Genomic DNA, 21,316 nt, shown 5'->3' with positions numbered 1-21,316 from the left:
TTAAATTTTAATTCGAAGGCTGAAATTTTAATATATTGCTAATGTAAACCGTAGTATTTAATCGAACTGGTGTGCTTTTAAAGCATACTACTGAATGGTAAGTAGTGATTCTGGGTGCGGCCTTGTCAGCCTGTAGTAAATAGCAGTGTTTGTGCAGCCAGGTTTTCCTGATTATGTAGTAAAACAAGAAAGTTTTTTTGGTATTGTATTTGCAATTTCCGTTTGCGCTTGATTACCCAAATTACTAGTACTTACTCAAAACTGGACAATACAAATGTATTTCTTTTGTACAGCCTCCGGCCACGAACGAAGCTGTACTAAGGTAAATAATTATTAAATTTTTGATTATGTGGCCTTTTGATACGTCCTATCCATCATCTTGGTATCGATACTTTCACAGTGCGATTTATTGTGTATAAGTTTGCACGCTCTAAAGGCTGCAAACTGTAATGTGCTCGTGGTATGTGTTATTTGAAGCTGTTACTGTAATATTCCGGGCGTCTTTGGAGAAGCTTCGCTTTCAATCCGATGGCAGTTGTTTATTGTGCTAACTGATTATTGTCGAAACAAAGCCATTGTGATGGGCGCAAGCGGAATACGGGCTGTGATAGTTTTGCCGCTGCTGTTTGGTAAATATTTTTATAACACCGCATGGTAAATACTGTATTTTCATAACGCCGCTCGAGGTAGCTTTTTCATGAAACTGCACGAATAAAATGCCTAGCTGTTTCCCTCACCCTCAATATGTACAACCAATGAAAACTACCGTTGTATGATTTATTCGATATTAAACGTTTCCGCAGAAAGAAACTTTTTTGGGTTTTGTCAAAAAAGTTTCTATGTACTAGCTCAAAGATGAGCTTTCCGATGAAGCTGATGAACGATAAGTTATGTCTTATGACGTCCCAAGTGATGGCACATGTGCCTGTTGAGAAGTTTTCGTAAAAAATAGATTCGAATCATAAGCAGTTAAAACGGTACCTAATTTCTTGATCTCAGTAATTATGTGACGGCTTTTATCTTTGCAGCTCCAGTTCAGCCATTGATAACTTGTGCTGAGTGCGATTACCACAAACATGTTGGAGGCAACTGCGACCAGGAGAAATCATCGTGCTTTTACTGCCTCTTCATAGCGGACGAACGCCGTGCGTATTCCAAGCATTTATGGATACAGGCATAATTAGACATTAGAATGAGGCACTAATACGGTATTAGTAATACCGTAGATTGTCGTAATGTCCATATTGCATAATATTACACCGGCCTAACCATAAGAGATGCGTTCTCCCATATAGAAATGTTCCTGAATTCTTCGTGTGGTGTGCCCCCTGGCTATAAAGTGTATTCTGTACCTTACTGTGAAAAAGAGGAAGGTTTATGGAAGTGCTTTTGTGAAAAGGACCTCTGTAACAAATTGCAAATGTTTCCCTGGCGTAAGTATAGTGATGGTCACGCACTCATTTGGTCGAAAGTCAGTACCTACAGTTATATTCAATGGAAGTGAACCGCTATACAGGGCAGTTTACTGTTTGTGCTAGTTTTGCGGTCGTGTTAATATTTGTCCTTCCTGCGAAATTGGTGTTGTTACAGATTTCAAGGTGATTGGCGGACCAGAGACCACTACGTATGAGGCTGTCAGTCCTGATGCAGGTATGAAGTATTTGTGCTGCTGAACGCATCAGGCAAGAAGCTAACGCTGAAAGCCAATTTTTTTAAAAAGAAGAGGACCAAGCTGGAGGCGAAGAAGCGGCGGACAATGATGGAGATCCTGACGACGGCAGTGCTGAAGATCTCGCCTTGGGCGTTACGGGTCCTGATGCTCGTGTTTCTGGGGAAGAAAGGTGTGCCTCCAAAAGAGGTAATGACATATTATAGCTTACATACCGTCACTAAATTTTATTTAATAAAATTGTGTCGATGTGTAACACCATAATATATACGTAGAAAGGTCTTACAAATTTAAGAGCCGATATGGAATTATTGCAAGTACTTTTCGGAAATTTTAATTTTCCTTTCAGACTGGAGGTGGGACTTATCAGTCCTGCTAACAACAATGTGGTGGATTATGGATGTCACCTGACAGCAATCTGCATTACAAAGGATACGAAAAGCTTTCGCCTCGGACCGACTGTCGAAAAGAAGAACAAAAATAGTATATTAGCCATCTTGTTCTTCGGAGCATCCGTGTCATCATGGCCGATATTGACCAATTATTCTCGGCCACCGGATTGATAGCGAGACCGACCGGCACCCGTGACCTTATAATTTGTAAGATTATGCATCGGCACTGATATCCTCGTGTTAATAACGTGTTATGTTGCAACTGTTTCTCGCAGTTTTTAATTTTTTATGTTTAATGTGAACTAACACCATTGTAAAAGGTTTGTTTTATATGTACAAGGTTTTTTAGTTTAGTACTAAAAAGAAAAAACCATAACCTGTCTGCTGCTTTAAATGTTTTGTGGGAGTCAAAAATGATTATGAGTACTGTATCCGAAATGAAAAGAATCTGGACTCGAATAAAAGAAGAGGCACGAACGCGGCAAACAAGAACAAGAAAATCTCAAACGCGATATAAGTCCATCGGTATAACTACTGCATGAAAATAAGTATTCACCGCCAGCAAGCACATAGGGTGGCTGCTTTGTACATCAAGAAAACACCAGAAGAATATCGTCATTTGATACGAATATTACAGTAATGTGGCGAATGCGTGCACCGTTATTAAATGTAATGTAAACTATTTTCAGCAGTTAACGGTTTCAGGTTGCAAAATTTTTTACAAAATTCTGGTCGCAATAAAATGTCTCGCAGATTCGGCAGTAACGGAAGTGCTCCAGACAAACTACGCCAAATTTCACAAGGTATCGGTGCAGATAAGTTTTTGTTTTCAACCTCAACAGAAGTGCGATTGTCGTAAGAGCACATTAATCACAATTCGGATAACTCGAGACGCAAATCTGTAATTTCGAGCAGTGGCAAGCTTTTTATCGTGTTGAATAGCGATGAATGGTTACTTACTTGAGTCTTAAAGGGTTTTTCCTACTGTTCGGGATGAGTCTTCTAACAGTACCGAATACTCATTAGGGTTCACAGCCACACCCTAACCATCAGAGCAAAGAAAAGCAATGTGTAGCGTTTTCGAAGTTTGCATCCGCTGTACTGTTAGATTAAACGTTGCATTGCTTATGCATCAGGAAACGAGTTGCCCGCCTCGCCTCCCACGTCCGCATTGGCATCCCGAGAAAGTCAGCAGCACCGCTTTAAATTGGATGGTCTTAGCGCGGACTCAACCACTTCATCATCGACAGATTTTGGTCTTTGCGAGCTCTTACCGAAACGCACATGGATCGTCGGGGATTCCTTCGTCCATCCCAACTGGTATGTCCGGAGGAAGAAGACGCGCACCCAGCGTCCCTGGCAGGCCCTGGGCATGCGCGAGTCGTGGAGAGCCACAGATATAATGGACGATTTGGAGGCGAGAACCAATGTGGAGTTGGGCCTGGGCGATGTCGAGAAGAGACGGTTCGTCAATGTAAAGGAGTTCGACGATCCGAGCTTGTTTAAATTCGACGCCACGAATGAGGTCAACGAGGTGCTGACGGACCCGGTGTACGATTATAATACGTTCCATGCGCCCGTACACGGAAAATCAACGATAGGAGAAGCTCGGAAAGCGTATAAGGTATGGTTAGTGTTACCGAAGGTCAACTTTGACTCAACGTTACTGCAAATGCAGATGAATTAAAACGGTTTCAACGTTAGTTTGTAGCGGACCTTTTTATGCGTAGCGGCCCAAATATATCGATTTGGATACCAATTTGAACGCTTCCAAATCTGCAGCCCAACCTGTAACGGTCAAAGCGCTGATGTTGGACGGTCAGGTAGCCGCCTTCGTTACATGCCCAGCCAGTCCAAAATGCAGCCAAACATCCGATACCGTCTTCAAGCTACTTGAAGAAACGCTGGCGAAATGCAATACGTTATTGCCGAAGGATGATTTTACCGTTATCCCGCCAAAAGGGAAGGATACCAGCAAAATCCATGGACCCGACGAAAAGGTCACGAAAAAAGCCAACTCCAAAAAAGCGGCAATCAAAAGAAGGAAAAAAGGAACGAAAAAAAAGAAACTTGTAAAAAAGGAAAAGCTGGTAGAAAGGTCACTGTCCGAGGAGAAACGCGCGCAACGACAGGCGTTACTGAAGGAAGAGACTCCCGATCAGGTGTGGTTTGGCTCACCTGGGACGCCACTGGAACTAGCAAACGATTTTCTGGGTTTGCGTGAATTAAAGGGAGAAGAGCGCCGTGCAGCTGCGAAACAGTTGATGTTTAAAGAAGCCGGCCCAGACGAAGTGTTCAAAGCCAAGCGGTGGAGATGTTTAGCCAAGAAGCACTGGAGATTCAAACGCGAGCGAAATATACTGCAGCGGTATCTGTACCAGGTGCGCGTAATTATCGCTATTACTAACTCATTGCCCATTAGTCTTTCAACCTTTACAGCCTATTTTTTCATCTTTAGTTTAAAATAACATTTGATAATTTCGCTCAGTCTACAAGCGTTTTCCGAAGGAACACTCCAAACCTATCAGCAGTGCAGTATAAAACAGGTACACTAAATGGAAAATTAACAATCATGTGTTTATAGTTGCAGACAGAATCGACTACACGAAGTCGGAAATCTTCGGTTCCGAAAACACTGTTACAGGAAAACGCTGACAGTGTGAACGTTGATCCGCTCCTCACAAACAGCGCAGCATCTAACCACGTCATTTCACCGGGTGATCTGCCACCAGTCGCCTGCGGAAACTCAAGCAGGACAGAACTTCTATTTGCCAACACTCCAACGAATGACGGCCTAATTGACGGAGATTGGATTGACGAGGCAGTAATAAACCGCTTAGCAGATGACCCCGTAGCCGATTATCAACACCATCCACCAAATCTGCACTGCGCAACTGGAAAGCGCTTGAAAATTAAAGCGGTGGCGGAAAGTGCTAACGTGCTGTATTCCATGTTTGATGATCATCATGTAATGTCAGACAAAAACGCCAGGAAACTGGTGCGAGCCTTCCGACAGTTAGGGTTAAACGCCGTGGAAGTGGAGGACGAAGATGTTGAGCGTAATGAGGTGCCATTCATTTCTATGGTTTCCGGTGCAGTGGACAAAGCGAAGGAGCCGGAAATTTGAATACCGGCAGTAGAAAACGTACAAAAGTTTAACAGCACAATAAAATGATGGTTATGCAAAATTACCTTATTGCTAATGGTTTTCTGTGTGGTACTCAGTACAGCCTGTACAGGTGTACTGTATTTACACGATACTAAGGGACAGAGAAATCCCCAGGACCGCCCGCACTAGGCGTCGGCTCCATTGATGTCAAAGAAACCGACGCCTAGTGCGGGCGGTCCTGGGGATTTCTCTGTCCCTTAATATCGTGTAAATACAGTACATGATATACTTATGTGAAGTTGATTGTAAAGTATCGAAAACATATTTCATGTAACTTGAACTTTTGTTGTTGTTCTTGTTATGCAATAAAATAAAATACCTGCTTTTCGTTGCTGCGTAATGTCGTTTTTGCTTTGTCTGTTTGCAGAATTATAACTGATTCATTATTATTGATTATTTTCTTAATATGGAGCGGTGTTCGCCCATTTTCTTTAACATTGCCATTAAATTTTGTAATCTTCGGTGGAAAATTGTCTTAGCCAGGGTATTTTGTGGATTGTTTATGTGGGTTACTGTATTCCATAGCTTAAGTGGTTCAGCTTGTTCGGTTAACAGGAATCCGCCTGGTGTGGACTACAAGACCCGTAAGCTGCCAAAAACTGCAAACAACAAGTATTATTACGTGATTAGTAACTTCACTTGAGAAACATCTACAACTGGGTCATGGGCCCAGCTTCAGGCCGGCCGCGAAGTCTCGTGGAAAACGTCAGAACATGTTCAACCACGCGAAAGTGCGCAAACGTGCAGTGCGAAACTTGATTCGTAGCCAACTGACTCCCTGATACAGTGTATTAGGGATTCAACCGATTCTTCGGAATCCCTGGCTCGTGGCCGAGGTGATGAATCCCCATTCATGGCCAGGGTGAATGTGGCTTCCATCCAGTGCGCTTCCTTGGGTGAGCTGCAGGAGTGAGGTCTGCACTTAAACTTTACACAGACTAATCATAATGAAGCAGACTTTTAAGCAGAGTAAAATGCTTAAAGTTGGAATGCGCCAATGCGGGTTGTTTCCGGAAATAACGCTACAGTGAAAAATTGTCAGTCACAGAATGTTTTCAGTTCCGACTCGCGTGCAAACCAAATTAAATGATAGGCTACCGTTGACAAAGCTAACAATAACTTTGACCCTTACTGAATTTCGGAACACCTTATTCTGGAACTCAGTTTATTCTTGAGCACATTCCATCTGCAATCTGCGGACAGAAAATCGATTTCACTAATGTTATAATTGCCGGCGTGTAATGAAAATGCGCGGTTTTTCTCGTTGTTAAAATGGCCATTAGAATGAGCACAGTATCCATTGCTGCGGGTACAACCAATGCTTTGCAAATCTTTAGTTTTTCGGCGGAATTTTGGACCTATGCCTGCGCAATGTCCACGAGCAGGATGATCAAACAAGCTAAATTCGTAACTGTGGTCTCAGAACAAAAACTTACAGTAAGCTGAGTACTTGAGCCGCGGGGGAAAGAGAAATACTGTATAAGAACTTTTCGTTTTTCAAGAGTTCTTCCAGAGTGAAGATATTATCTGATGCCTTCTCATAATAGAAGCTATAGCCACCACAAATTAAGCAGTGTGTGCGTTTTCGATTTTTTTGTAGACTAATAGCGTGAGCATCATGTGCGTGTTGTTTTTCTTTTTGCGCTAAGCTGATTGATAACCAATACGAATACGCACAAGTCCGCACAGGATCTGCGGTGCTGCTGTCTTTATCCGTCTGCCTTTCCATAAACCCCTTTGGTTTACGTTATAGATAATCATGAGGGTCGTATGGACATAAGTGCAATGAAACAATAATACGTATTACATTGTGTTAACGAACAGTAAGGCATGTAATGAACAACAGAAAGTAAAATGCAGACTTACAACTGTAAGCGGTAAGAAGGGTTAAGTACTGATTTCAAGCACATATGCGCAATTTTGTGCTGAGCTGGTTACTAAAAAAGTTTAAGTATTTGTTTGCAGAGGATCAATTTTCCTGTCATGTTTTTAGTCTGGGAGAAATTCAAAGTGGCACTGAAGAACAGCAACCAGGAAATAATCAGCTTGAGTTCCTTACACAAACTCCCTCTCGAAACACGTCTAAAGAAATTCAGTACCGTCATTCGACCGGCGTTCGGAACCTCGTTCATGCTTTCGTGTTTAATCATTGACTCGGATATTCTTAATCAAAACATGACAAGTGGGTTACCAACGTGGATGCATTACATGAACCTAAACTTTTCGTCCAGTGCAGAAGATCTTATTAATAAATCATGCGCATTTCCACTCTGTTTTTTATGCAGTTGCTCGACAGCGAGTGCGCATTCTGGTAGTCTTGAATTTTCCCAGGATGTTACCCGCTTACTGCAACTTCCAAACCCCCCAATGACACTTTTCACTCTAACAATACGGCGTGCTATCCAGCTGTACGCTGGAGAGTATGACTGCATACAGATGGAAAAAGGAATCCAGACGAGCACCAAGTACCTTGTCAGTCCAGTTTATAAACCAGAACATGTCTTCCAACCTCCAATGCGCAATACAACAGCGTGCACCGATGATAGTGTTGAGTTTCGATGCTACACGCAGTTTAACTGGACCAAAGGCCCTATGAGGGAGTTTATGCAGCGGTTCATTTGGTATCATCACAAACGCGGCATTTTGTATGCTCCTGATGACCACCCTGTGAAAGCAATCGCACTAACCGAAAGCGGCGTTCCTGGCAGCAATGCCACCTTTAGTTTCAACGTAACGCAGACTAGCGACAGCTGCTCTTGCTATTCATCCCTAGTAATTTCCCGGGCAGCAGCTCAGTGGGCGGGGCAAATTGAATGCTGGTTTCAGATTGACTCTTTTTTAGACGAATGGCTAAGGCAATCGGCATATTTAATTTTAAAGCACTAACTCACATGAGTGAATTTCAGTCGCATGCAGTTTCAGTATTGTATTCATTTTGTAAGTTCTGCGTAAATCTGAATGTAACTTCACATGTGCCGCAAAGGGTTTTTTTATGGGATGTATTTACCGTATCCTTTTAATACAATTGCTGCTTATAATGCTTACCGGTACTTGCCTGCGTTTATCTAATGGTTTCACACAGAAGGATTAGGAAAATATATTTTATGTTACTGTTTCTTTAAGCGTCGTGCGGTTTGTTATTGATGCACCTTCTTACCTACCGAAACAGGTGTACTTACTGGGACACTCGCACAAAATCTCTACTTATGCGCATAAGTAGAGATTTTGCATGCATTACGGGCACATGCATTACGGGCACCTCCAGAAGCCGAATAACATCCAAGTGCAGTACGCGTACACTCTTGCAAAATGTGATGTTCTGCCTTCCCCAGGTGCGTTATTTTCTTATTGTTAATTAGAATCTAATACTACTATTTTTTCCGCGAAGTACAGTAAATATATGTACAAAAATATATATGTTTGCACTGCCGACGTTTTCACATGTGCATACTTATGGAAGCCTGGCGTAAACGTTTAATTCAACGTAAAGAGTTGTACTGTGTGCACAATGAATGGCGAAATCGGCAGACGGCAATGTTAAGAACGTAGGACGATGAGAAAAACTTTCTTCTTCCAGTAAAATGTTATAAGGTCAGGATCATGAAATCAGCAAGATGGTTTTTGACTTGGTTTACTCTGTAAGGAAATTCAGACGCTAGCAGAATTACCAGGTGCAACCCCACAACTGCCAGAAAACTTTGGTGGCTAGCTTTTATCTGACTGCCGTGGACAAGGCTGATCCGCAGCGGCATATTGTTATCGGAGCGGTGGAGCAGGCATTGTTGGCGCTGATCCGCGGCATTATCGAGAGTGGTACGGTAGTGCTATTAACCCGGTCGACGCGATTAAATCTCAAGGATGGATACGAGAGGCAGCGCACCATGGGCCCGTATATTATCAGCTTGTTCCGGCGTTATTGTGCCCATCGTGCAACCGGGCAAAAATTACTGTACTTCCCGCTGTCGATTGGACACCGTTGTTGTGACCTTCTGACTGGTGTACTTCACTGGTGTACTGACTGATGACAGCTTCGTATTTAACAACCGAAAGAAATACAACTTTACAATTGTTAGATGGGTCAGACGGTCGGCATGCTAAAGTGCGGCTGCGACGCTGCGGTCAGCTGCAGTGTTATATGGGCTGATCGTTTCGCGAGAGCTGCATTGCGATTCTCCAGCTGACGGTTTGTTTGTCTCCGGTTTCCGTTACTCATTGGTTGCTGCAGGCATTCTCCAGTGGCAGTGAATTGTCAACCTTTGCTTACAATATTCTTTCCAACCGAGCTGCAGTTCGATTAAAAGCATTAGTGCTGATATTGATTTTCTTTGAACCGGCTCTGCCAGCTGATCTCGAAGTATGCAACTCAGTTTATAAGCGGGAGTCATGGCTGTGGACGGCGTTGTATGTCTAATTATGTGGGGCGTCAACCGGATTCCACCATTCTGATTAGAGACCGATTCCGGTTTTACCAGAGTTATATCGGCATAGCGCTACTACTAAGCGATAAGAGATTTGCGCAGATGGTCCACTTCGGCCAGTGGCATTGAGGTAACATACAAATCTACAAGATTTGAACCAAAACCCTTCAGTTTTGGAAGGAACGGCTTGTTTGTTTGTGCAGGAAGGTAACGGGCTTAACGTTTACAACAGTCAGGAATAAGGTGCACGAGGTTGTGGACAAATAATAAAGATCAGTTGTTACAAAAGGGACAGCTGCTTGCAACAATTTTTTGAAATATCCCGATCACATTAAGTTCCAATTATCGTACATGTTATCGACCGGCAAGCCACTACAAGGGCAAAAAGAACAAGCTGCGGCGGTTTGGACGAGATTTTTTTACTTCCATGACAAAGTTTGTCTGGAACCGATACACGTATGGGTGTGATATAACTATGCACTGCAACTGTATAAGACTACCCCATTGACTGCGCGGCGCATCAATACGCTATGACGTTTCAGGAGAACTAATTTTCACGCAGTTTGCTGCGCTACGAAAAGACACAATTTCGAAATTTAATTCTACAATCAGTTGCTATCAATTTTGATAAGTTACTCACAGTAAATCAATAAGCATGCATGACCTTACTAAAGAATAGCGCGTGCTATGGCGTTGTGGTGAACATGGATCATAAACTCATGAGCCGACGGTACAGTCGGATATCGGCATTGTAAAGGTAGTTACTGCCTTATTGGCATGGTTTAACTGTTGCCGCTGCGTCAGTAGATATCATCCGTAGTTGTACCAGGATAGGTCGCGGCAGAAAAATCAGGAACAAACTTCCATGATGGTATTAGAGGGCGGTCGACTCAGCCGATGAGGGGAAGGAATCCGCGGAGGAAATGGAACGGTTAGCAACCACGGAAGGACCCGTTGTGGTGCAATGGTCGTAGACCCTGTCCACTTGACCGTTAAAATCCAATGCTTTTCGTAGCTTATCTTCCAACTCCCGATTCATGACCTTAAGCTTATGCACCTCTGGAAAATTAAATAGAATTTGTTAGTACTATTCAACTGTTAATCATGTTTAAGGTTCGTTCAATCCCGATTGCGTTAAGATGAGCGTCATTAGGCAAATCTGAACTCATGGTCAGTAACTTAGTAGGAATTAGACAATAACAATACTGACCTTCACGAGCCTCTTGCAGCAGAATAAAAACCCACACTGCCTGCATGAAAAAGAGTATCAACAATATAGTCCCTAATGGGGTCACACTGCCAATGCTTTTAAAACAAAACGAGTAAATCCCGTTCAGAATACTTTCACCAAATGTTTCGGTGCCTGTTAAATCGGCACTTCCCAAAGCCTGGCCTGGAAGATGCCCCATTTTAATCAGGTTTTATCACGACGCTATCAGCGGATTAACCAAGAAACGGAAAGCTGTTGTAAACATGTAGCGCTACTGCCGACAATGCATTCAATAACTGTAGCGGTGTGACACTTCTTCCGTCAACGCAGATAGTTGCGCTGGAGGGTGGTAGTGTTTCCGCTTTCGTCGCAAAGCGTTCGAAGCAGACAGAAATTATTCTGAGCAAACAAGGATCAGGAACGAACACTCGGCCACTTTTTTAATGTCAGCTCCTATAGCAGCTACGTACCGGACACAGATTTTTTTGCTTTGGTTAAATTATTTCCGGAGAATTACATGTGTACAGTCTGTATAATTCCGGTTAATTACAAATAAGTATATACAGATTTTTGCCGCGGGTAATGAATTACGAGACACTAGTAATAGCTCGAAATTGCTGTACTTACTTAATTGCTACAATTGCTCAGACTATCTTTGGGTACTGCTGCTGTCCATGTTAACTGGAATGGATTTTTCATTTAGGATATGTTAATGCTGCGGCAGCCGTCTGTGAATGTTAACGTACGGTAAACCGTCACTTAATTACTTATAAGCATGTGCGCTGCTTCTTACAAAGATATCCCCGTTAGGTAATTGCTATTTATTTGTATCTCGTAACAAATGTCAATTAATAATCTGGTCTTTAAATGCAGTAGCCGTTGCGTAAAATAGATAAAGAAAGAGAGAAACATTTTTGTGAACGCCAACATGGCTTTTTGTTGAAACTCACGTCGGCTGTTGAATTGACTAAAGCAGGCACCAGTTAACTTTGTGTAGGCTCATTATTCGTACCTACACGCCTAACTGTATGTAAAATTGCCTTAATTGTAAGTAAGCGATTCCTAACGCGCATTTCGTGTACAATGATTTGCAAATTGGTTCAGCTGCAAGAAAAATAGGAAAGCAATAACTAATGCGGTGTAGGGAACCGGTGTGCTCTCATGGAGCTCATCACAAAATCGCAGACATAGTATAATCCAGTAAATTCACTAATTACAGTATATGGCAGTTATTCCGGCGCTCGCTTTCTGCCTGCTTACCTGTTGAGGTATTTTTAGTTGACTAATGTTTTTAGTTGACTGTTGTATGATACGACTCGAAGATGTTTTACTTCCTGGGATGCCACGATTAGCAGATGGTTTGTTAGGTGTGCGAGAATTAAAAGGATAAGGTTACTTCTGAGTTATGGAAGCAAGCCAGTAAGGTCAAAGTGTAAAAAGCCAAACGGTGGTAGTTTTTGCACATAAAGCATTGAAAATTTTAGCGCGAGAGTATGTACTGCAGCCACAGTCCTATACATACATTATGCTACAGGGATACCTGTAGCAGATACCGTGAAGAACGCATACCTATCCATGTCAGTTTAAATTTTTTTATAGGTCTTACTGTCCATATTTCCCTTATTCCATGAAATTTAATTTAATTTTACAAGCACTTCCAAAACGACACTGCAGAACTGTCGCTGCACTGACACTGCAGAAGTCTGGCAAATAATAGTTTCGTGTTTACAGTTACAGACAATCGAGAGCAAGAAGCCGGTAATTTTCTTCAAAGATAAGACTTTTAAATTTAATTAAATGCCAAAAACGTAATGTTGATCCGCTTTTTATAAAAGATGCTGAATACAACCACATTTTACGGGATGATGATCCTTGGTCACCGGCTGCGAAAGCTGTTTCAGCGAACTTCCATTACCTACCAGGACTGTACCAGGGCTTCCATTTGCCAGCAGTACGAGCGAACTACCGCTCGATTGCCGAAGATTAGATTAGTGAATCCGTAACAAGCCGAGTAGCAGATGGCCCAGTAGCTGATCACCAACACCATCCATGGAATCTGCTGAATCCATCGACTGCGGTGCTGGGAAGGGCTGAAAATCAAATCAGCGCCGGACAGTGCCAAGCAGGTAGAAGTTGATCCGCTTTTTGCACAAAATACAGAATATAGTCACGCCATTTCACCGGATGACGTTCCGTCATCCGCCTAGTGGGAAATCTTAATCAACGCCGAATTTACCTTTGCCAGCACACCAACACATGACGGATACTGGATTGACAAAGCAGTAATAAACCGTTAACCGAAACACGCCGTAGCGGATCCGAGATTAGCAGCACAATCCATTGATTCTACACTACGCTACTCGGGAACTTTATGAAATGAAAGTGGTGGCGGACGGCGCCAGCGTGCTGTCTGATAATCATCATCATGCCGGAAAACAGGGCCAGGAAAATGGCGCGAGTCTTCCTTCCGAAGGCGGGAATAAAATGCTGTGGAGGTGAACGAGGAAGATGCTGCGCGTGGTAAGGGGCCATTCATTTCTAACGTGTCCAGGATAGTGAACGCAGAAGAAGAACGCAGACGCAGTTTGGAAGTCCTGCGTTATGCATGGGGAAATTTGATAAAGTGCAGCAAAATACTGCTCGCCCTAAGAAATAAAAACGCTCTTTTAAAATTTGCTTTTAAGAACGCGAAAATTATTTGAATAATAAGTAACACCGGTTTCTGAAATAATAGTGGACGTCGCGGACAGTTGCAAATGAACTACTGATCGTATTCACCCTTGTGGTATTCACTACTCCTCCCCAGTAGGCATTTCCTCGCTCTTCTCGTGGAAGAGACGGGCAGAATTTTAAAAGACAAGGCCAATGTAAAAGCTAGTCGAGAAACTATGGGCGTAAAGGTACAGGTAAAGCGCAATGTTAGCACAGAAAGCAACGGCCACTACAATACAGTGCGCAACCCACAAATTTGAATTTTTTCCTGTTTATATGCGCCCATAATTTCTCGACAAGCTTGTATACTCTTTAATCATACGAAAGACATGTACTCCTTTATGCAGGCCAATGCCTGCTCTCTAATCATACGAAAGAACCGATTTTGCTGTCTTCACCCAAAAATTCGGTTTTGACGCCATTTACTGTATATGTGTCGCATTGGCTGTCACATGGACGCGCTTTGTTTGCGTACGAGTACAAATTCAGTTTAGTTGTTTAAGTTGTGAGAAAATGGAAATCTTCCTAAATTTTCCTGTGCAACATGCACTTGCGCATCGCGGTACTTGAAGGGCTCACAGAACCGCACATGTATACTAAGTCTTACGTTTCAAACCGTTGGGCTAGGCGCACACATTTCCCGCAGGAACATCATCTGTCTGGTGGCGCTTTTCATGGAACCCAGCTTCTTGATCTTGTCAGCCAAGAAGTCTTTCGATACTGCGATTGTTCGCTCCAAACTAGGATTTAACCAGGGTACGGCTTCGCGAATGGCGCTCTCCTCTTCATTGTGATCAGACGATGAGCTAAACGCACGTAATGCTGGATGCCCGACTTCGACGCAATCCGTTACAGTGGCCAAATCAGCGGGTGGCGGAAGCGCTGCAAATCGCAGTACGTTTCCGCATTCTTGCTTCCGATCACTAGGCGGAGCAAATCTGCAAGCATTCTAACATTTTGGAAGAGCACTTTTCGAACCAGGTTATGAATTCTTCGCCGGTAAACAGCACACTAATGTTATTAAGAAGAAAACATAAGCAACCGACGAGAGTTTTTCCCAAAACGTCCATTAAGTACGTTACTGAACCAAGATTTTCTTGGAAATGTAAAGGTCAACGATGTTAACTATAAACTATCTTGACAAGTTTACATGGTTTTGGGAGAATCTCAAAATCTTCTAAATAGTTGTAGAAGCGAATTATGATAGCACTAGTACGAAAACGGTGCATTTCTGAAGGGAAAGAAGTGCGACAAGCGAAACGAATACGCCCCAATTACCACGAAATCATACCTCGGGAACATGCAGTGCTTTACTGCATCCGACGGCGCCATCCGCTCGTCCGCAATCTGATTCGAGAACCCGTATCCAAACCGGCCATAGCTAAACGCTGACTTGATCAGCAAAATGCCCATGGTACGCTGTCCCTCGTATCCACCCTTCACGGGATCCATTCGCGCCGGCCGAGTCAACAGCACCATCTCACTCTCAATCATGCCCCGAATAAAAGCCAGCAGTTCCTTCTCCACAGATCCGATGACAATGTGACGCTGTGGATCCGCGTCGTCTACGGCAATCAAATGAAAGGTGACAATCTGATTCTCCGCGCCGTCGTGAGCGGCGATATCCTCGATTTGGAAGGTTATTAAATGATCCACAACGATGCGGGCGCTGTCCGCCGGGACATCCAGCATGAGTTTGGTGAAGAAAGATTTATCTAAGAAATCAACGCGCACGTAATAATGCAGAGTGCTGGATGCGGGGAACAGACGGTGGATCGTGGGTGCGTCGAGGCTTTTGGTGTGGATGATGTGCAGAGAAAGTGTCCCAAGCGGGTTTGCCAGATATGGCTGCTCTGCTGCGGAAAGGGAAGCGTAAAAAGGTTCGTTGGGGTTCAACGCATGGGTGGTAATATGTGAAAGTTTGGCGCTAGACATGGTAGCGAGTTAGACAAGCTCGGGGGTAAGAACTGCGTGGATTCAGTTATTTAAAATGATCCTTAGTGACCGGTGAGTGTATAACTGGACCGGATCTATTTGATGGCTTTCGAAGAAAGTTTTGAAACAAAAACTCTGATTATACAAATTTCAGTTCGAAAAAGGTCTCTGTAAATCATTATAATAAGTATTGAACGACAAATCGGATACTGGTTGTACGTCGAAATTGGAAATGGAACACGTGCATAGCAACCAACGTTTTCTGGTAGCCAAGCACATGCATGGGTTTCACCCGCTTATTACGATTCATATATTATAACATCTTATGGTTCATGAAGCGCACGTACTGTATTGTTAAAAAGACATTGTGCTTTATTGAAGTTTTGTAAATTTGTATTTATTTGTAAATTCGAATACTCACGCATGCAAGACCCAGCGCATCGAAATGTGAGTTTTTTCCCATCATCCTCAATTTTACCGTCATTATTAGTATGTGTACACGTATGCAGCGCTTTATAATTATTGAACATCTTCCGATTTTAAGCGTCATTCTTAGTGTTACACTGCTGAAAATTGTGATGAAGTTACTGTTAATTGCTCGTTTTTGAGCTACGCTCTGACGGTATCTGGTGTAATTTTTATTACATTTCATTATGATGTGTACCGCATTCGAATTATCTGGATCAAGTTTTATTTCATTTAACATATCACCTTATTACGAGGATCGTTTTGAATTCTGTGAGTCGGTTGTTTACATCCCCAAGACGCGATCATGGTGGATGTAGTTTAAAATCGTAGTCAGCCAAAACCTTCCGCAATCCTTTGAAGTATTTATGGTGTTAAGGATGGTCTATCTCTATGCTCTGCGCACTCCATGATTGTTTGGTGCAAACGTCATGTCTGCTTCTTGTTTTGCTAGTATATCGTAGAGGTCAGTATAATGTTATCATTATTTTGTACTTACTAATGACTGTTGGCCTGCATACCAGGATCATGGTCTGTTCATAATTATAATACGTCCCCGAGGTGGACAGATTTACCGTAAAGCAGGCGTAAATGATTTTCTGATAGTTGGTCGGGGAGATTGGGACGCTATAACGTATCTGTACATAGTGTGTGTTTAGCTTACGCTCTGTATGTTTTGAGCATCCGATCTTCCCCGACCACAGAGTAGAAAATCATTTACGCTTAAATTTACGGCGGGGGAGGAACGGACCCGACCAGGATCAAACCAAAATCCAAACGTATGCGTGGTCGAGTATATGGCCTGAGGGTTATTAATACACCTTCTGCATCTGGAAATCTACTAAATATTTTCGGTTGAATGAACAGGTGCGAGAGCGCAGAATAAGAAGTGTTACTCCTGCCTTTTCGGTCGTGAACCGGGCTGCGACGATAACGACAAATTGTCATGTGAGTGGCTAAGTATAATTGAGTTGATGGAAACCAGTGTGTCTGCAAGTTTTGTTGGACTTGAAAGCAACAAAACTTGAAAGCCAGAAAATAACAGAGCCAGAAATAACTTCACTGAAGTTATTTCTGGCTGGTGTCACAGCGTTCAGCAATGGGTTACAATTTGGGAAGGAAGAAATACAACGGTTGTTGCTGCTCATCAACACTAGACAACATGGGAGAAATTCCCAAATAGCTTTTGTAGGAAACTGCAGATGCGTTCGAATATAGACAGCTTACATACAGACTACAGTCCTCCGCTTCCTTGATTCGATAAAGCCAATTTAGCCAAGACTTATGATGCCGTTGCGTCGCCGGAAATCTCTGTACAGGTTTATCGACAGTCTTGAATTTTCAGCAACTCCGTCATGTACCAGGTACCTTACAGGATCACGCACGCGCTAACGCCAATCAGAACACAGGTTCTTTTAAAATCCGGACGGGTAATTCCTTTTCAGTTCTCTTGTAGGACGAATTAACTAAAACACCCCAACGATTTCGGCAACTTCACGTGTCCTTCCATCTTGAATCGCAGGAAATCATTGTTCTTTTAATCAATTCATTCCTTCTCAAATTGTTAGTGCAATGCGGAACAGTGGAATATGTGAAATAGTCTAGGGTAGTTTTTTTTTATCCGGTGAATCCACAAGTTCTTTTACCGTGACCGTATGTATTGTAACTTTTACAGCCTCTCCCAGTATTCAAAAAGTGGACTGCCCACCGAGCAGCTTTTGCACCGTCCGTTCCGATCCGGACGTGGCAGGCAAGCAAGCCAGTGACCAGCCAGTCTCAACTAAAACTATCTCGCTGAGGTCTGACTGTAACAAAACCTTATACTGCGTGACAGGTGGAAAGTGGGGACGAGAATGCGTTTCTGGGGGCGCTAACATTATCTCGCCGTTGCTGGATCTCTTCGATCGCAAATGGCCAACCGGTGCCAGTTCCGTATGCGGAATCTCACCGTATAATCATGGCAAGATATGTTTCTGCCGGACTGATTTGTGTAACAGCTTCCTTGGAACTGATCCCGATGTATCAACATTGTTCAGCGGTAAAGGTTATGGGGTAAGCAGCGAATACAAGCCCGCGTACGATAGCAACTTAAAAACAGGTAAAGTTTAGCACTTGACGACCAATAATTATTGGAATTTCAAAGTCTGCATGAAGAAACGCTAAGCCACACTGATTGTCAAACATTACGGTTTCTCTATACAGAAGGAGGTATCTGTGAAATATAGATATACTGTATAAGGATCTCTATAGTACAGCCCCATTAATGCTGATAGCACCATCTGTTTTTGCAGTTTATTAATAATGCCGGTAAGCCGGTTTATTACGACCCCAATAACAAGCCGACGGATGCTCCGAATTGGGGCCCGATAATTCCCGGCGCTAGCGGAGGCGGTGGGAGTGGCAGCGGCAGTGGTGGAGGTTCCAGCGGCAGTAGTGGAAGCGGTGCAGCTGGAAGTGGCGCAGGTACGTCGGGTGGCGGTGCTGCCGGTGGTGGCAGTGGGAGTGGTGGAGCCGGTAGCGCTGTTGGTGAAAGTGGGACGGGCGGTGGTGGTGGGGATGGCACCGGCGGTGGCGCGGATGGCAGCTCAGGTATCTGAATACTGCTGTCACGTCGATGTGTTTTGCATGAGAAAACTTTTCTCCATGACTGCTCCCTACTCAACCCATACTAAGCTTCATACTTAATTAGCTCCCCAGCGCGGCTGCATGTACATGCTGCTTCAATGGCAGTAATGGCGAGAGCGTGTCTACTGCAAAGCACACGTAGGCCATATAAAGGTCGTGTACGGTTGTTGCCGCGGAAAACATAGCTTGGTTTTACCAGTCGAGTCTCGTTCGCGCTCGATAGATGCATTTTCCACTTCGATGTATAATGCGGCAAACTGCCATCGTCACGGGATACTGTAGGCGTCTACCGAAGACGCTTACATAAAATCCATCTTTAGCTTAGTTTAGGTACAGCTTTTAATGCATCTGGCTATTTCGAATTCTGGATGCACGAGAGCTTGCTAAATGGGAGACGAGGTACAGTAGTTCCAGTTGGGCAGCCATTTCTGTGTGTACACACAATCAGACACACGCAATGTAATTTGACACAGTGACTTGTTAATTGTTAAACTGCTTAAATTTTTGCCTGTGTCTTTATTATTTTATTAGTGCAAATCTATAACTTCGCTTATAACATTACTTTATTGATCATACTGCAATTGTAGATGGAACTGGCAGTGGCGGGCAGGGGGCCGGCTCTAAGGGCACCGGAGGTAGTGGTAGCGCGGGCGGAAGCGGTAAAGCACCTGGTTTGTTTTATCGAATTGTCTATCAAAGTTGCTTCAACTGCTAAATGTTTTTAGGATCTGGCGATGGCACGGGCGACGGAACGGCTGGCGATGGTACGTCGTTCTGTATTGACAGTAAAAAAATTTGAGTGTTGCTTATATTCTGTAGACATTGACGGTTCATATGAACTGCAGGTGGAGGCTCTTCCAACACAATGATGATCGTGGGAATCGCAGCTGGGTTGCTTGTGGTGAGTTTATTACAGTTACATAATACGGTATATACAACTGGACAACAGGATACAGCGCTATTATAGCGCGAAAAAATTTCAGTATGTACTGCTCTTATGTTCTCGCAACAGCACAAAATCGTTACGCACTGCCATCAAGAATGTATTAAAGCAATCTACTGGGCTGCAGATTGGAGGAGCGGTGGGCGGTTATATGTATTACCGCAATCAGCAGAAAAAAAAGAAGGAGGAAGAGGAAGATGAAGAAGAGGAGGAGGAAGACTAATACAGCCATTTTCGTTGAGTATAAATAAAACTTTAGAAATTGTGCGACCGGGTACTCTAACTTCTATTCTGTTTTGTGGAATTGTGGGGATGACGGTTTGTTATTACTTTTAAACCAATGTTTTAATTTTTTTCTCCTGCTGTTAATCGACAGCAACCATAGCCATATTAATTAAGGACAGCCAGAAGCAGTTTCGGTGCATTCGAACGGAATTATTTTATGACACTTCCGATCACTTGGCGTTGTTCAGAGTGCTTTGATTAAATTGGTGTCATTCGTGGTCTAGGGACGTGCATTTAGCATACCCAAAACATGTACCTGCATTTCCTCTCACTACAGCAAGCCTTTAGCGATGTATTAACAACGTCATAGATCAAGGTTTCTCTGTAATTTCACGGATCTTTCGGTTGGCAAAATCAATCAGCTCAGCAAAAGCCACTCCAAACGAACTTAGCGCCTCGACCGTCAGAAGGTAGATGCGAGCATCTTCCTGTACTTTTTGAAAATGAGAGACAACAATCTGGACCGTGATGGCCGTTTTGCTCAACAAGGCTTTCACAGATCGAGGTGGCTGCGGTACTACCTTGGCTTCGCTGTTCTTTGTCGAACATCTCTGCCTAGACACCCGTCTGCCTCTGCCAGGGGTGGCGGATTTTATTATGTTGAATGAAGTAAAACCGCTAGATTTACAACAGTAATTAAAACCTATCTAAATACATGTCGGGCACTTCCCTGATTGCCCCAGCGTCAAAATAATAATCCATGTCACATAAAGAACTGGTAGCCAAGGGCGGACATTATTCGATACCAGTGTTATTTCCGTTGCGTTCCTAGTGTTGCAGAAATCAGTATCGCAAACGCAATACTGATGTCCATTGCCCGCTTGATGGCATCCTACTGTGTACTCTGGATGGCCTAGCCCTTCATAATGGATATCCTCCGGTCTGGCTTTTCCTTGACAGCCTTTCCCATATAGCACACTTTCATCGCGCTTCTTTTTCGCAGGGAAGTTGGGATCATGGGCGTACTCCATGCAGTTCCCAGGGCATGTTTGCTTGTACCAGTATGAAATATTCGTTGGCTCGTTGAAACCACCACAGGGGTGCTGTTTTGTTGGCTGGCCATAATAATAATCTCGTTTTTCACAAAAATAGCAAGACAATGCACAAACCAGCTCAAAATGTTTTATTACAGCGTATGCAAATTGCAAATAGTAGAAAAAATTTTTGCATTTCGAAGATTGTGTTCTTATACACGTACGTTTAATTTAAGTACTCTCTGCTGACTATGCCAAGACAAAATTGATGTAACAGCCATTAACAGATAATCAGGTGACGTTTAGTCCACATACAGTAATATTAAGGAATGGTCAAATTCCGCGGTTGTTGAAGAAAAAATTCCAATTCAAAATTCAAAGCATGGTAGGACGAGGCACTTTTGAAGGTTTTAAATATGGTATCTCCGTTTTGTTTAATGTGAAACTGTCATGCTTGGTGTGCCTCTTATAATAATTTTATTCTATTTTATTCATTATAATTAAGTGCAGTACAGTATT

General features: G+C 43.1%; 5 protein-coding genes and 2 long non-coding RNA genes across 25 annotated transcripts; 4 read left to right on the top strand and 3 right to left on the bottom strand.

Moving 5' to 3' along the window:
- The first annotated feature begins 21 nt into the window (after positions 1–21).
- Positions 22–2,527, top strand: LOC129600847 (uncharacterized). Of its 4 annotated transcripts, none has more exons than XM_055499470.1 (8): positions 47–97; positions 294–322; positions 478–629; positions 1,029–1,145; positions 1,296–1,433; positions 1,591–1,650; positions 1,724–1,858; positions 2,019–2,527. In XM_055499470.1, exons 1-8 carry the CDS (start codon positions 95–97, stop codon positions 2,078–2,080), a joined length of 696 nt encoding a protein of 231 aa, XP_055355445.1. In that variant the 5' UTR covers positions 47–94; the 3' UTR covers positions 2,081–2,527. The 4 variants fall into 4 exon arrangements, 3 of the variants coding, with proteins under 3 accessions (XP_055355445.1, XP_055355443.1, XP_055355444.1); XM_055499468.1 differs by having other exon boundaries at positions 48–97; positions 1,718–1,858; XM_055499469.1 differs by having other exon boundaries at positions 53–97; positions 1,721–1,858.
- A 183-nt stretch (positions 2,528–2,710) lies between these two features.
- Positions 2,711–5,282, top strand: LOC129600850 (uncharacterized). Its single transcript, XM_055499473.1, has 4 exons — positions 2,711–2,864; positions 3,198–3,685; positions 3,792–4,442; positions 4,646–5,282. Exons 1-4 carry the CDS (start codon positions 2,804–2,806, stop codon positions 5,186–5,188), a joined length of 1,743 nt encoding a protein of 580 aa, XP_055355448.1. The 5' UTR covers positions 2,711–2,803; the 3' UTR covers positions 5,189–5,282.
- A 364-nt stretch (positions 5,283–5,646) lies between these two features.
- Positions 5,647–8,265, top strand: LOC129600857 (uncharacterized). Of its 2 annotated transcripts, none has more exons than XR_008692155.1 (3): positions 5,647–5,814; positions 7,224–7,412; positions 7,516–8,265. It is a non-coding gene; the product is annotated as an uncharacterized LOC129600857 (long non-coding RNA). The 2 variants fall into 2 exon arrangements; XR_008692156.1 differs by having other exon boundaries at positions 5,647–6,126.
- A 2,228-nt stretch (positions 8,266–10,493) lies between these two features.
- On the bottom strand, positions 10,494–11,170 carry LOC129600858 (uncharacterized). Of its 2 annotated transcripts, XM_055499486.1 has the most exons (3): positions 11,027–11,170; positions 10,859–10,894; positions 10,494–10,707 (listed from the first exon to the last, which is right to left on the bottom strand). In XM_055499486.1, exons 1-3 carry the CDS (start codon positions 11,055–11,057, stop codon positions 10,523–10,525), a joined length of 252 nt encoding a protein of 83 aa, XP_055355461.1. In that variant the 5' UTR covers positions 11,058–11,170; the 3' UTR covers positions 10,494–10,522. The 2 variants fall into 2 exon arrangements, with proteins under 2 accessions (XP_055355461.1, XP_055355460.1); XM_055499485.1 differs by having other exon boundaries at positions 10,859–11,170.
- Positions 11,171–12,482: 1,312 nt separating this feature from the next.
- Positions 12,483–15,685, bottom strand: LOC129600848 (uncharacterized). 3 transcript variants are annotated; one of them, XR_008692149.1, is made up of 4 exons: positions 14,862–15,685; positions 14,178–14,508; positions 13,095–13,503; positions 12,483–12,999 (listed from the first exon to the last, which is right to left on the bottom strand). XR_008692149.1 is itself a non-coding variant. In XM_055499471.1 (3 exons), the coding sequence occupies exons 1-2, from the start codon at positions 15,503–15,505 to the stop codon at positions 14,181–14,183; spliced, it is 972 nt and encodes a 323-aa protein (XP_055355446.1). In that variant the 5' UTR covers positions 15,506–15,685; the 3' UTR covers positions 12,483–13,503; positions 14,178–14,180. The 3 variants fall into 3 exon arrangements, 1 of the variants encoding a protein (XP_055355446.1); XR_008692150.1 differs by having other exon boundaries at positions 12,483–12,948; XM_055499471.1 differs by having other exon boundaries at positions 12,483–13,503.
- A 149-nt stretch (positions 15,686–15,834) lies between these two features.
- On the top strand, positions 15,835–20,061 carry LOC129600839 (uncharacterized PE-PGRS family protein PE_PGRS10-like). Of its 12 annotated transcripts, none has more exons than XM_055499457.1 (10): positions 15,835–16,436; positions 16,714–16,749; positions 16,838–16,918; positions 17,646–17,720; positions 17,805–18,022; positions 18,262–18,433; positions 19,183–19,254; positions 19,321–19,359; positions 19,441–19,496; positions 19,608–20,061. In XM_055499457.1, exons 1-10 carry the CDS (start codon positions 16,364–16,366, stop codon positions 19,737–19,739), a joined length of 954 nt encoding a protein of 317 aa, XP_055355432.1. In that variant the 5' UTR covers positions 15,835–16,363; the 3' UTR covers positions 19,740–20,061. The 12 variants fall into 12 exon arrangements, with proteins under 12 accessions (XP_055355432.1, XP_055355436.1, XP_055355431.1 ...); XM_055499461.1 differs by having other exon boundaries at positions 19,415–19,496; positions 19,666–20,061; XM_055499456.1 differs by having other exon boundaries at positions 19,183–19,266.
- Positions 20,062–20,399: 338 nt separating this feature from the next.
- Positions 20,400–21,314, bottom strand: LOC129600840 (uncharacterized). Its single transcript, XR_008692144.1, has 2 exons — positions 21,113–21,314; positions 20,400–20,878 (listed from the first exon to the last, which is right to left on the bottom strand). It is a non-coding gene; the product is annotated as an uncharacterized LOC129600840 (long non-coding RNA).
- Between the last annotated feature and the right edge of the window lie 2 nt (positions 21,315–21,316).

The sequence above is a fragment of the Paramacrobiotus metropolitanus genome, unplaced genomic scaffold (genome assembly GCF_019649055.1).
Source record: "Paramacrobiotus metropolitanus isolate TYO unplaced genomic scaffold, Prichtersi_v1.0 Parri_scaffold0000199, whole genome shotgun sequence".
Taxonomy (NCBI): Eukaryota; Metazoa; Tardigrada; class Eutardigrada; order Parachela; family Macrobiotidae; genus Paramacrobiotus; species Paramacrobiotus metropolitanus.
This window is presented reverse-complemented; position numbering and strand designations above follow the sequence as displayed.

Coding starts and splice junctions, on each gene's coding strand:
- LOC129600847 (XM_055499468.1), top strand. Junction 1,146..1,295: donor CTTCATAGCGGACGAACGCC/GTGCGTATTCCA, acceptor TCTCCCATATAG/AAATGTTCCTGAATTCTTCG. Junction 1,651..1,717: donor GGCTGTCAGTCCTGATGCAG/GTATGAAGTATT, acceptor AATTTTTTTAAA/AAGAAGAGGACCAAGCTGGA.
- LOC129600850 (XM_055499473.1), top strand. CDS start 2,804: ATGTCTCGCAGATTCGGCAGTAACGGAAGTGCTCCAGACAAACTACGC. Junction 2,865..3,197: donor ACTACGCCAAATTTCACAAG/GTATCGGTGCAG, acceptor CTTATGCATCAG/GAAACGAGTTGCCCGCCTCG. Junction 3,686..3,791: donor AAGCTCGGAAAGCGTATAAG/GTATGGTTAGTG, acceptor TTTTATGCGTAG/CGGCCCAAATATATCGATTT.
- LOC129600858 (XM_055499485.1), bottom strand. CDS start 11,057: ATGGGGCATCTTCCAGGCCAGGCTTTGGGAAGTGCCGATTTAACAGGC. Junction 10,708..10,858: donor GCTGCAAGAGGCTCGTGAAG/GTCAGTATTGTT, acceptor TTAATTTTCCAG/AGGTGCATAAGCTTAAGGTC.
- LOC129600848 (XM_055499471.1), bottom strand. CDS start 15,505: ATGTCTAGCGCCAAACTTTCACATATTACCACCCATGCGTTGAACCCC. Junction 14,509..14,861: donor AAGCACTGCATGTTCCCGAG/GTATGATTTCGT, acceptor GAATGCTTGCAG/ATTTGCTCCGCCTAGTGATC.
- LOC129600839 (XM_055499449.1), top strand. CDS start 16,364: ATGCTCTGCGCACTCCATGATTGTTTGGTGCAAACGTCATGTCTGCTT. Junction 16,437..16,713: donor TTTGCTAGTATATCGTAGAG/GTCAGTATAATG, acceptor ACGGCGGGGGAG/GAACGGACCCGACCAGGATC. Junction 16,919..17,645: donor CGATAACGACAAATTGTCAT/GTGAGTGGCTAA, acceptor TAACTTTTACAG/CCTCTCCCAGTATTCAAAAA.